The sequence below is a fragment of the Rhinoraja longicauda genome, chromosome 27 (genome assembly GCF_053455715.1).
Source record: "Rhinoraja longicauda isolate Sanriku21f chromosome 27, sRhiLon1.1, whole genome shotgun sequence".
In the NCBI taxonomy this organism is placed as follows: Eukaryota; Metazoa; Chordata; class Chondrichthyes; order Rajiformes; family Arhynchobatidae; genus Rhinoraja; species Rhinoraja longicauda.
The window spans coordinates 5,010,099-5,024,604 of NC_135979.1; the positions used below are offsets into that span (position 1 = coordinate 5,010,099).

Genomic DNA, 14,506 nt, shown 5'->3' on the forward strand with positions numbered 1-14,506 from the left:
ATGCTGTAGCTCTAAACTAAACGAAAGAAACTATCATCGTACAAATCATTTGCACACATATCAACCTATGTGTGGAGTTCTACAGAGCCAGTTGCTGTTTCTCCAGCTTATCCGGCCTAGATCAACCTTTTCTGGCTAGCCCTGTGCCTCCAAAGCTGCAGGCCACTCGGAACTAGTGAATAACCAGACTGATCATCTCTATATTGCATGCAGGGTGAGTATCCGAGGTGATGTTTAGTTGTGTTTAATGTCAGTATGCCTTTATATCTACACTTTCTTCTCACTCATACTATTGCATGACCAGGCAATTATATTTATCAGCATAAAGGAGAGATGCACAAGCTCTAACTTGTGAAGAGTGGAGAGGTTAGAAAGCAAAAGGCACATAACTGTGCACACAATGCGCAAGAGAAATTAGATGAGAAGATGCCATGTTCATCCATGTCTTTTGCCCTAATGCTGCCCATGGACTCCTCTCCTCTATCAAAATGACCTTGGAGAAGCCTGGATCATACTCTCTCCTGCGTAGTGCCACTTTTAAAAGTATCACAGATAAACTTCCTTTGTAGACCATCTCCTAGAACCGGCTGCAGCTACAACATCTCTCTCCTTTAAAAAAAGTCCAAGCTGGGTCTAACCACTCCCAAAATTTGGGCACTCTTAAAAAACAGGCAATAAGCCAATAATATCACGATCAACACTATACATTCTGTAATCACGCAAGTACAGTGCAAAAAAATTGTGGACATGCCTAAATCCAAAACACGCATCAAATTATCACGCCTGTTTCAGGGAGTAATTGGCAATTCGGACCACATGGTACTTAAAAGGCATGATTTAGGTTGATCAACAATTATATCTAGCCTACAAATACTAAAACAGGATAAATAATTAATTGCCACTTTCGTTCTGTAGACACATTTTACCTTGCATTGTTATTTTAAATGCACATTACCAACAACATCTGGCTTCCAGCACTGAACTAAATGCTCCAGTGAAAAGAAAACAAAAATTTAATAAACATTCATCTCTGTGAAGTCCGCATACTTACGATTTGGTTAGTTACACTTTCCATGAGCAAAGCCAAACTGCATAGTGCTCAAACGCAAGCCAACCAAATACAATTACGAAAGGGAATAGTTCAAAGAACGTCATGGTATTGGTTTTCAACTCAATGTAAATATACACATACGCACACACACATACACACACATATACACATACACACACACATATATATATATATACACACATACATACATACACACACACACACATATACACACACATATCCTGTTATAAAAATCACAACTGCATGCAATGAATTATAAATTGCACCAAAGTTTCTGCAAATGAACAATGATTACATGGAAAAGGTATTGAAAATTTATCTGAATTCCTTTGGGATCATTAAAGGTGCCATATTAACAGAATTCTTCCTTTAAAAATGAGGCAATTAAGGCAGTCACAATTAATACAAAAGTTCAGCAGTTCAGTTTATGATCAAAAAGGTTTATTTCTTTAAAATTTGTATTCAAAAAGCCATAGAAGGATGATTTCAATTCAACACTTTCAGCTACCAAATGCTACAACTGAAGTTTCCTATCACATCATCAATATGATCATGGTTTAACTGAAGTCCCACAGTAGTGAGATTATTCCCACTAATTAATATCTACAAAGACTCCATGATTCATTTTCATGATTACATGTTCTAAAAGAAAAATCTAATGGAGTAAAAGTTTGAGTTGCTAATTCTATACAATATAAAGAACTGTACAAAAATCCTTCAAATCAGTAGAGCTCACATCTAAAAAATGGAATTTAAAGTACTGAGCTGATTTTCATAGTAGGATTGGGATCATAAATTTAAATGACTTATTTTTCCCCAATACTTCATGTGGGTCACAGATCAACATTTGACAATACAAATCTATGTGCATGATAAATTAAGATTTTCTTCCCCTTCGGATTATAAAACTACTAAAAGTTATTTCAGTGCCTCAATATTGTTTAGATATCTAAATCTACAAGCACAGTTTTGGTGAGGCACATGAAATTTACCAGCAACAGTCCAGGCTGGATATACTTCACTTTACATGACACATTAAAACACAGATGATCAACAGTGCGAGAACATATTAAAGATTATATTATCCAGCCAAGACCATGCAATGCATTGAGAATTTTCCCCATATAGTAAACAAAATCTGAAACATAAATAAGATAGCAATTCTAAATAATTTACTCCATAGTACTTAATTTAGAACTTGATGATCACAATCCTACAAAGGCCATACATTTTCTGGCTGTTCATTTAAGCCCTGTACAACTTCCGGATAATATCAAAGCTGTTATATCCTTTTTCCAAAGTTGTTAAAAAGGGTTTCTTTAAAAGTAGAATGAAAAATTAAAAGATTTCCTGAACATTGGAGTTTTATTTTAAAGTCAGTGATTCAATAGCCGCTTATAATCAAAACCTCACCAGAATCGACCAAATTTTAAGAAATGCCATCTGGTTGTGAGAGTTCAACAGACCATTTGTAAAAAGGATAGTACTGCTTTCAGAAGGAAAATATGGAAGGCTCCTGATAAGTAACAAGGAACACTCCCTTTACTAAAACGTTTGAGAAATTAAATGTCAAGATCACAACTATTCACAGCTCCATTAATTCACATTATAAAATGGTTCATGATTGAACTGTGCTGGAATTTCATTTCTCCACCCTATACAAATTACTTAATTTCCCTTTCTAAGTATTGAAAATTCATTCTGATATCTTCTGCACTAAAACAGTCTTTGGGATCCCACTCCTCCCCCAAATACAAAGCATTTTCCCCCCAATCTGTGTTTTTAGGTTCTGAAATATGTAAAAATCTATGAATCTAAAACTGTATCAAATATGATGCTTCCATGTAATAATAAAAACCAAAAAAGTCCAGGATTATTCCTTGGCTTAGATATCTCTTCTTGTCATATGTCCTTTGTCTAGTTGATAATTATTGAAGGGCTGCAAAGCAAGCACAAATGGCAGTGAGCAGATCCTAAAAAGAGGTATAAAAATCTTCTAATGAACGGCCAAGTAGCAGGACTTGGAAAGCTGCTGCCCGCAGTATTTTCTTTACCACTGTAAAACAAAAAGGGGAAGTTATTATCACCCTGTTGCCAGAGGGAACACTAAATATAGACATTTTATTGTCAATGCAATGTAAGATTTCAATATGCTGTGACTACAATTCAGTTTTGTCTCCTAATAATTTAATTTCCCCCTCCACAAAAAGTCAGGTAATCTTTCAGAGGTGTGCAAGATCATGAGGGGAAACAGGACACAGAATCCTTTACGCAAAGTAGGGGAATCAAGAACCAGAGAATATAGGTTTAAGCTGAGAGGGGAAAGATTTAATAGGAACCTGAGCGGCAACTTTTTCCACTCAGAGGGTGGTGGGTATATGGAACAAGCTACCAGAGAAGGTGGTAGCCAACATCCAAAATGGCACCTTCCCATTCTAGACATCCAAGGCATTCTTGCACTGTGTTAATTATCTGTAGGTTTAGTTTAGTTTAGAGATACAGTGCAGAAACAGGCTCTTCAGCCCTACCGAGTCCTTTTTCCAAAGTTGTTACCAACCAGCGATTCACAGCACTATCCTACGCACTAGGGACAATTTACAATTTTACTGAAGCCAATTAATCTACAAACCTATGTGTCTTTGGAATGAGGGAGGGATGATCTCAACATGAGGATGTATACCATTAGACAGTTTTAGACGCTGCATGGATCCCGATCGCCAATTTTCTGCTTGCTATTCAATATTGTTGATTGATCTGTAACATAACCTACCTGTAGTTTATAATCTTTGCTTCAGTGCAATATACTGTATTATCAGCTCAAAACTGTACCCACATAAAATTAGAGGGATATTGATTTCAATTCATCACATAACGTGTAATCTTGCCAGCAAATCCATTAATTTAATAATGTTTGCAAATACAGTTGTCATTTTTGCAAAATACCAATGCCAAAGGCAGTGGAATCCCTGATTAAATGGTTTACCTGGGTTTTATTCTTTCTCAGCTAGCTCTGTTTCCTGATGCACCACCACCTTGGTCACCGACATATCCGGATGCTGCTCTTTGGCTTCTTTGATGGCTTGTGCCAAAGCCTGCCAAAGTAAACAAATGTGTAAAAAACCCATAAATATCTCCAAATATTTAATCAAACATGTTCCTTGGAATACTTCAGTGTGTTGATTACACATGGTTTTCATTTTCTATTTCTTCAGAGTGTCAACAGCATATATTCTTAAAAAAGCAGAACGCTAACCCACCAAAAGATTAATCGAATAACAAAGATAAAATACTAAGGAGCAATGTTGGTACACACTGACAATATATTGCATCCTAATCAGGCTTCAGTGGTTGTCACAGGTGCAGCGTACTGTGCTCCAGCCTCCTGCACCACAGGATACAAGGATCATGATTCTATACTAGGAAATCTCATGACTGAGACTAATTCTGGGACATAGGAGCCGAGTGTTTACTTGGATGACCTTAAAGCTGGGGATTTTTTTTTTTCATACACCTGGTTGCAATAAGAATCTTGTGATTGGAAAACTAGAGACCAGGCTAAAGCATATATTGTCCAGAAATATGATAGTAATTTAACATTTCAGTGAGATAAAAATCTCTGGAACTAATTAACAACATTATCTAAGTCAATCTGAAGAAGGGTCTTGACCCTAAACGTCACCCATTTCTTCTCTCCAGAGATGCTGCCTGTCCCTGAGTTACTCTAGCATTTTGTGTATATCTTCGGTGTTTATCCAAGTACGTTGTTATTTATGAAACTAGTCACTCACTGACAATACCGGGTATATTGAGAAATACTAGCACTATTACTTTATTACTTAAGAAAGAAATACCAATTGTATTCATACGAGGATTGATATCTTTATCCAAAACATTGTTTTATAAATATAATCCATCAACTCACTGCACAGGAAAAAAAAAAAGAACGGCTTTCACCTGATCATGGTCAACTTTTGCATCTCCTGTGATTACAATTCGTTTCTCAATTCTGGTTTCTGAAATTCCTCCTTTAATAGTCTGGAACAAAAAACAATGAAAGCACATTATAAATTTTACTGCACTAAGGCACTGATTATAGTGATGTAAAACTAACTGGGATGTTGATACTCACTGGTGTCATTACCGAATACATCCAAAAACTGACTTGGAAACACTGACAAACACTACTGTGCATCCATTTAAACATTCAAACATTCATATATACACATTCATCTTGTAAATGTGTTATATTAGAAAAGTTACATGCACCATTTTTGAATCAGCAGTACCAGCAAATATTCATTGGAAATCTTTGGGAATTTTAATAATTTATCCTTACCTTTGTGATCTGCGTGGTTGTGGTGGTGGACACTGTCTCAGCTGTGATAGTTTGAGCACTACTCAATACTCCAGGATCATCATCACTATTACAATCACTTGTCTGTACCAAATTACAACAAACCAGAATGGAGGTTTATTAAAATGGATGTTCAGTAGTTTAATGATCATTTATAACCAGCGCAAGCCATGTCTCAGCAATGACTATAAACCAAAAAATATGGGGGGGGGGCCTACTACAGCTGTGAAATAAAATTCATAATTTACATTAAAAAAAAACATAATTTGCCAAAAATAAGAGTATTAAGGGGACTAAAAGTTGGGCACAAAGTTTAAAAAAAGTGCCTTGAAGAGGGCAGGCAGTGGGATTTAAGAAATAAATTTCAGAATTTTGGGCCCAGATGGTTAACGCCTAGCTGCTCCATAGGAGACAGTGGGCAAAGAGGCCACAACTGGAAGAACATCAAGTTCTCAGAAAGTTTTAATACTGGAAAGGATTGCAGAGCGGTGGAGGGCTATGTCTATAAAAAGGATTTGAAAACCAGGATGAAGATTTTAAAACTGAGGGGCTGGTGGATATGAAGGCCAAAACGCATAGCATTGAAGAATAAACAGGATTTGGCATTTGTTAAGATACTGGCAACAGAATTAAGAACAAACTCAAGTTTATGGATTGTGAAAGATGGGAGGCTGGCCAATTGTGCATTATATTAGCTGACTCTGCAGACAATGTTATTCTGGAGCCAACAGAACCTATCAAAAACACTCAAAAAACCAATTTAAGATTACAGACAATGAACAGGTGACATAACTAAAAGTTAAATAGTGACAAATCTCCAAAACGATGTCAAATTAATTAGTTTTGTGGGAAAGCTTTTAATCCTCAAAATGTCAAGGGAATCAAGTCAAGACAGTTTAATTGTCATATGTACAAGCAACGGAACAATGAAATTCTTTCTTGCTGCAGCTTTACAGGCCCATTAACGCAACAACACACAATAAAATATTGGGCAGCTGAACGGAAAAGTTGGTGTACATAATGCTCCATGTCACAGTTCTTAATATTCTATGTGGGACTTTCATGGAGTTGAATCCTACAGAAAGGCAAGTTCAGAGGTAAATTAAAATAAATGTCCCTTGCAATCCATGGCATTTGCTAGTTACCCACACCCTTATTATATGTCATATTGATAACAGTAATAATGCAAGCTCCAGGTGAATGGTACGATACGATAGAACTTTATTTAACCCAGGAGGGAAACTGATCTGCCAACAGTCATGAAAACACAAAATACATGAAACATGAAATTAAAGTGAGGAGTGGAAAGGATTGGGGTGGGAGGGAAGGAAGTCAGTCTCAGTCTATCCCATGACAGAAGGAGGAGGAGTTGCACAGTTTGATAGCCACAGGGAAGGATCTCCTGTGGCGTCCTGTCCTGCATCTTGGTAGCAGGTATTTGAGATCACAATGTCCCAAAAATACAATATCCTCAATTTAAACAATTTAAGACCACAGAATCACAATCCAATACAGATTGGTTACTGGTGAATACAAATAGAACTGTGACCAAATTTTAACACTTTAACCCAAAGGCATTAAAACCAGCAGCTTGACATTAATTAACAGCAAAGACTGCAAGATCAGACCTGAGACAGGTTGTAAGGCTCAACCCGTTCACTGGATAAACTTTGTGTGCCGATGCCTTCCCCACAAAATGCTACTCGAATGCTCAGGCTGCAAATTTATCTCAGAATAATTTCAAACCTGTGCTGCTTCATAGGTGATGGTCTTTGTTTCTGTGTGAACAACAGGAACTTCATTGGTTGCAATTTCATTTTCAGAGGGTGGCACGTCAGGGATGGTCACAGTTTGAGTCTTCACAAGCGGTGGCTGTTCAAAGTGGAAAAAGAAAGTCATATTTGCTGAGTTTTCCCAAAGGAGATTATATAACTGGCCACAGTAATCAATTAGTGTTGGCTACCTTTACCAATGACATAACAAATATCAGTGCTGCAACAGTATTGTAGAACACAACAGAGGGAGCTCTTCCAAATCTTCGTTCACTGCACACCCAAAATAACTTAGGAATGCTAATTGTCCAGTGGTAACACAAAACAGCAGTAATTAATGCTGTGATTGAATCCAAATTGACTTATTAATGCAGCCTGCATTTTATTTTGCCATTGAAGTCAGTCAGTTCAGGCTTTAAACAGCAAATCCCCCAACACAAGCTGCAATATTCATGCCAAAGCAGCATTTCTGACACAGGCCTTTAATTTCACCATTGGTATCAATAACTGTCAGTGATTATCTCTCCAAATGTTTATTTTAAAAATCAGATACTAGAGAAATAGTGATATGTGCTATTATCATAGGGACATTTCATGAATAAGTACATTTAACAAACCCAAATGACAAGATTCCAAAGGGTGCATCAATTAGATTGTTCAATATTAATAAAACCAGAAAATGCTGGGAGCACTCAGCAGGTGAGGCAGCATTCTGTGGGGAGAGAAACAGAGCGAGTGTCTCAGGCCAATAACCCTGCCTGTGTTCACAGTATGCTGGCCGAATTGGTGAGTGTTTCCAGCACTTTGTTTTCATTTCAGATTTTCAGCATCTGCAAATTTTTGACATTCAATATTTATGTATTTTTCTTTAGGAACAATTTAATAGTAACTGTTGTATTAAGTTGTCCAAGCAAAGTTCGTGAGGAAATAAAACTGAAGGTAAATATGAAACACAAATTAGTTTTTCATTAATTAACTGCTGGCAATGCAGTGTAATCACCACATTGCACAACCTGTGGGAACATTCTGCTTATAGTTCAACTCAAGCCAAAGCCAATGATACTGTACAGTTAAACTTGAACAAATTGAAAAAATTAAAATGCATGATCTACAAATCAGTTGTGTCAGATACTGCTGCCCACTGACGATCATGAGAAGAGGATCATTCTTTGATAGCTCTTTTACTTGGATAAATGAAGTGTTAAGCATCATAACTGCCACCATTTATAACCACCGTTAATAAATCACCGTGCAGAAGCCAACATTAGTACCAGAACTGGTCAGAGTTTAGAGAGGACAGAGATCAGGCAAAAGGCAATATTTGTTGCAGTTTCCAAATTGGATTGACAAGTACTTTACCGGCATTTCCTATGTCCAGAAACCATCAAAACTGAAGCAAGTAAACACCAAGAAATCCTTTGCTTTCCATAAAATAGATATAGAACGCAAATTGCATTTTGAAGGTAGCTAAAATTAGTCAGATTCACTTGGAGGTTAATGTTAAACCAACATGCTGCAGTGTCTTGGTTTTATGGTGGAAAGCAAATCAGTTTGATGGAAGTTGAAAAGACCCGGTGGTCTCCTGATTTCAGTTTTACCTGAAAGCAGCGGATAAGCCAAGGAGGTTCATGGTAATGAAAGGCATTTATCTTTAAAGGTCGTTCTTTCTGTTCACCTTCCTTCAGATGGTGGTTTAGTTGAGGAGAAGCAGAGCTCAAGAGGGCCTTTGCTACAATCTCCTCTGAAACCTCAGGCTGCATGTCCAGGCCTATATCTGCCCTGCTCTGCCACCTCAGCTCCTTGTTCTGAAGGAGGCAGAATTCTTCCTCCTCCTTGCTGCTACTCAGAGAGGAAGGGTCAGAGTCACGTCTCAGTGGAGACTCCAACGGGCCAGTCACTTGGCACGTGCTGAAGCCATTTTCAAGCTTCAGTCCCTCTATTTCTGCCTTGTGATCAATCTTTACACACTCTGACAGCTCTTCCAGTTCTGATTTCAGGCCATCATCCATATTCTATAAGAAAATGTGCAAATGTAAGGCATAAAGAACATTATTAATAAGCAGAGTTGTAGTTCAAATTAAATATCAAGTCAGCAACTTTGCATTTAAAAAAATGTTCTGTCTACATCGAGGAGACTCAAGTTGTGTAAATGAAGGACTGATTACAATTTGGATTCAAATATTGCCCCAAGCTTTTGTAATAATGAGGCAACACTAAAACCTTTAATTTGATGGAATTTAAGGAATAATTATTAATGTTAAAAAATTAGCAACTTTATCTGTAATTTATAAAGGGGAAATACACTCCGTGCCGTTCTACATAGCGTTTTTATGGGTAAGTAGTATTTTAGTAAGGCTCAGTGACATCTTATACAAGATTTCAGTCTTGGCATAATTTGTTTCAATATCAATAATACCCTTTACAGATGAAACATTAATTGGGAAAATAACTCCAACAAATAATAGCACATTTTCTTTCATCAACTTATAAAACCTAATTAACATCAATTGGCATAAAAATCAAGCTATTAATCAACGTGTTTGGATAGACCCTTCCTCCGTCCCAATTGTATCTTCACAAGTTGTGCCCAGATTCTGGTGCTAATCATGAGTGAAGATTCAATCTAATAAAAGCAAACTGAAAGTAGCATTAAGTGCAATACCTCACAGAAAATATCAAAAGAATTAACACATTAAAATGTCTCTATTTTATAAAGGACCACCGGTAAGAAGTTGCTCAGTTTTGCACTGTAAAAGTCGCAGCATTTTTGAAAATTTATGCTATGTGGCTAGAACTTAGTGGGCATATGGCCAAAGAAGAAACAGATCCAGGAGGTAAACTTATCCTCAGCTACATTACTGGCAAAAATCCAATGCAAACATGAATGCTGCAATTTGATGTCCACGTGTTAAAAACATATCTCGGGGTTAAATGGTAGTTGTATTTGATAAGCATGAACTAATTTGGGTCTTTAGGAAAGAAGTCTTGCATATTATTTCACATTGTTTTGAAGTGGAAAGTGGAGTCTAGCCTAGATTTTAAAATTTTGCAGAGGGGAGAAGATCTCAATCACATTTTTTTGCTTAAAGATACAAATGGGCTGAAATCAGATTTAAGTTGCTTTACATGGTCGGCTTTTAAAAAAAGTGTGAAAGGATATGCCCTTATAAAATAAATGGTGTTTTTGAATACAAGTAGAACAAGTAACAAGTTGAGAATAAAACATATATATAGCACCTGAGCATGTGAAATAGAGGAAGGCAAAGCAGTTTTATTTGGAGTCTGCACTTGTCCTTCACTGGCAGTCTTTTTTGGTGTTGCATAAAAGAAGCAGGTTGTCTGGTATACTGCTGGCTTTTCATTGGCACGCAAATGTCCATATAGGCCTTCTATTAATTTCTAGGCAGTTAGTAGGAAAGAATAGAGAAAAGGAAAGAAAGAGAAGAAAACGTAGTAAGGTAAGTTAGACATCAGAAAGATTGAATTTAAGGATAAAAATGATAGTGAAACATAAACAAGGCGTGCGTACGAATTGCTTTCCTTCATTTGCAAGACATAGTTGCTTCATGCAATAAGGGAATGTTTTAAAACAGATAATGGAATCAGAATGCTATTTTGTTAATAAAACAGAGCATTTTCTTTAGCTTAAACCAATACTTCATTTATAGTCGTAAATTGTGAAACGTTAAACAAATTAATAGATATTTAAGAACATGCTACCTGGAAGTCCTTTAATCTAACTAACCCTTCTCCAAAGCTCTATTCTTTAAAAATAAGATTTAAAAGCAGATGGATGAACCTGTCAAAATATTTAAAGCTTCATTATCCCTTTTTTTCCCCCCAAGCCTTCCAGACTTAACAAGGTATGTTAATGTTAAGTATCCAAATTGCTGAACTAGCCCATTTACTGAGGTCCTATTCTTAAATCAGTTTGTCTGAAGTGGTTACTATTTTGTCAATCTTAAACATTTGAGGTACAGAACTGATTTACTGATAAAGGGATATTGCAGCCTTATTATATGTACATCCATGTGACAAGCAGCATGCTCTGAAATAGGAACCAATTACAAACCTGTTGCAGAAAATAAAATAAACTGCATAATTAAGTTAAACTGGGCAAACAGACACCTTAATAGGGTTAAAATACTTGGCTGCCCATCAAATCTATTTTTGGAAGACCAGGAAGATGAATATGTCATGACTCCATTGATCACACTGTAGGCAAGAAAATTTCAAACACAGATATTCACGAAGTCATTTTTCAAACCCATGAGGTAGGCCTGTACGTCTTTACGGCAATAAAGAAAGCAATTGTAAAATAACAAGTAGCAACCTAACATAGCTACTGTTAGTTACAAATATTATGAGGTAGATTGTGTAGGGCTTATTCAAATGAGATCTTGAATGATCGTGAGGGACTAGAACAAAAACAAAATCGAGAGATAATAGATGTTCTTAACCTATGAAATAAGATGAATTTTAAGTATCACATGATTATTCATTTCAGGATATCTGACCCCGATTGTAATCAATGTTAAGTAAAGTTTTCTTTAAGAAAACAGAGTGTGTTTTGACTTCAAATTAGTTTCAAATGAAAAGATAAGAACCAATTACAATGAAATTAATCATCCTTGAATAAAAGTGGAATATTTGACATCCAAAAGACAAAAATGCATTAATGGTTTATCAAAAATATTATCTTGCAATGACATGAGATTAATTAAGTGCTGATTCTCCAATACTGTAATAATAGATTCAACAAGCAGTGTTTAAGTCGACAGTAATATGGAAAATGACCAATTAAAAAAACAAGAAGCAGATGGGCATTTCCATCTGTTTCAAATTCACTGTTCCAGAGTAAAAGCTTCTCACATCTCTCAGAAACCTTTAACTTGTTTGAGTTAGTTTTTAAAAAAACTGTAAAGCTAATACTTGATGAATAAAATGCCTTAAATTTTATGTCACAATATTATTCCATTAACAAGAGGGTAAAAGATAATTTGCGAATCTTAAAAATTATTCATTTCCTACTTTAAAAGTGTGTATAACTGCTTACAGCAATTAAGTTTTGCCTAAACCATATTCACGTTCACCTGCGCCTTTTTTGTTCCCATATAGTGCTGTGTCTCAGATATATTTTAAACGGGGTTGCATCTGTTCAGACCAGCTGTACAAAATCTCTCATCCAACAGGTCAAGAAAAGTGATTATGACGGTGACATTATTTTGGCCTGGAAAAGAAGCTTGTTTTATGTAATACACAGATGCTCAAAATTTTGACAGTGAGTTTTGCTGTGAATGGGCCAAAGTTTAATGTAAAGTCTTCCAAATGATTACTAAAGAGCCACAATGTTCCATGAATTCATCATTCAGATGGACACCCTCCATTTTCCACAAGTATTTTAACCCCTCTTGGAATAAGCTCTTCATCAATCTTGTAGATCATTATAAATGCTTCAACAAAGTAAAGGCCTCAAAATAAGATTAGCGTGTGCACCAGCTATTTGGTCAGCAGAAAACAAGCAAAAGGTGATGCCACATGACATTACTTTGTCATTTTGTTCAAATTCAGTGGGAAGGGAAAATAAATTGTACCAAAGCAAATTAGAGGCTCTTCCTTGACCTACGTAGACTGCAGTTTTGCTAAAGTAACTACAAGTGCAATTTCTTGGCCCACTAAAATCTGATGGTGGAAGGAAACAGAGGTTATCTGATGCCCTAGAGTAATTGTTCCAGGCCACGATTACTTTAAATTGTACTGCTAACATAATATTGCCAAAGCCCAAACTAAATTTTAACATGATAGTGAACCACAATCTAATCTACCATTAAAAATTCGGTCAAACACACTTGCATACAAGTTCACGCTGCCAAAGACAACTTTGCCATAATAGTTTTCCACAAGTTTATGAATAAATAAAATTTAAACAACCTAGAAGAGCCGCCTAAGTAGGTCAAGACAAGGATATTGTTCATCATCTCCATTCCAAGCAAACACGAATCATTGGCTATACCAGATACAAATAAGCAATGTGTCAGGGAAAGCCAGAAAAATGAAAAGTAAACTGCATTGCGCATAGTATTATGATTCACTCACCAGTAACAATTGTAGTTTCACCTGTTTGTTGTTCAACACAGTGAATGTACAGAGTAGGAATGACTGAAGTGCTTAATTAGATATCATACGTGCAGCAGTAGAATGGTGATGAAAACTGGTGATGTACATGACCACATTCACATTAGTAATACAATACACATAAACAACCTCCTTCTTTCTCTTCAATTTTTAATTTTTAAAAGCCATGGCAAGAATGTTGCATCTCTTCAGTCTGAATTACCATTAGTGCCACAAAATATGAGCATCATTTGCAGAAGCTACAAAACCAAGTAGTGTATGCTCTCATGCACTGGGGTTCCTAAATTCACTGACCACCAATTTCTAATGTGGAGAACAATGCACACATTACTATATCACAGGAGCAAGGGGAGACGGCAGATTTCGACCTCGTCAATTCCAAAATAATGTGATTTTAAAGATATAGTAATAAGTGTTATGCACTGAACAATAAATACGCAATATGAATCACAGACCTGATTTGTAGACTAAAGCAGTCTCCAACCCTATACATAAATAAATCACTCTGCGACTGTCAGTCATTTTATATAACACACAAAGGGTATTTTTCATAATAGTGGGTATAATTCCACAGAGGAGAGATCATCTGAAATGGTCAACATTGATCATGTGAAATCAGGGGTCCAGGGACCCAAATTCAATTTCACTTCCAAAAAGATAATTGTTGATGGTTTAGGTACTGTTATGCAACAAAATACTTTTAGACACTAGGGAAATTTCAGAATGAAACTCTTAATTTTATTCATGAAATTTTCCTAAGTTTAAATAAGGTTTTAATTAGTAGCAGGGATAAATCCTACTTCCTGAACAATTTTTAAGATATAACTTAAACTAGTTTAAGCTTATCCTTTAAAGTAACATTTTGAAGTACAAGCAAATATAATTAACATAAGATAGCAGATCATAATTTTGCATTAGTTTTGCACCAGAGTTATGTTTGGCAGCAGAGCCTTTTAAGCACAACCTAGATCAAGATGTGTATTCTTCCAAATATCAGCAACATTTTATTGCAAGAAAGATGGTAAATAATTTAACACGTTACAGCTGAGTGCAAAAGTTGTATTCAATGCATCCTAATGCAAAGTAAATAAGGATTGTATGAGAGAAGCTTTTAATCATGCACACACATTATAGAACTCATTTTACATTATACACAAATGCCCTGAATCTAGA

General features: G+C 36.0%; 1 protein-coding gene across 12 annotated transcripts in view; it reads right to left on the reverse strand.

The window, feature by feature from the left end:
• Positions 1 to 1,509: 1,509 nt before the first annotated feature.
• Positions 1,510 to 14,506, reverse strand: part of LOC144606930 (protein 4.1-like) — a 115,853-nt gene continuing 102,856 nt past the window's right edge. For 7 of the 12 annotated variants that reach the window (XM_078423438.1, XM_078423441.1, XM_078423440.1 and 4 more), the window contains 6 exons: positions 8,797 to 9,210; positions 7,173 to 7,298; positions 5,409 to 5,510; positions 5,027 to 5,107; positions 4,056 to 4,164; positions 1,510 to 3,128 (listed from right to left, as the gene is read on the reverse strand). In XM_078423438.1, the coding sequence (XP_078279564.1) occupies positions 4,063 to 4,164; positions 5,027 to 5,107; positions 5,409 to 5,510; positions 7,173 to 7,298; positions 8,797 to 9,210 (825 nt within the window). In that variant the 3' untranslated portion in view covers positions 1,510 to 3,128; positions 4,056 to 4,062. Of the gene's footprint in view, positions 3,129 to 4,055; positions 4,165 to 5,026; positions 5,108 to 5,408; positions 5,511 to 7,172; positions 7,299 to 8,796; positions 9,211 to 10,435; positions 10,598 to 14,506 lie in introns of all 12 variants that reach the window. The other 5 variants (XM_078423448.1, XM_078423446.1, XM_078423445.1 and 2 more) reach the window with 2 other exon arrangements.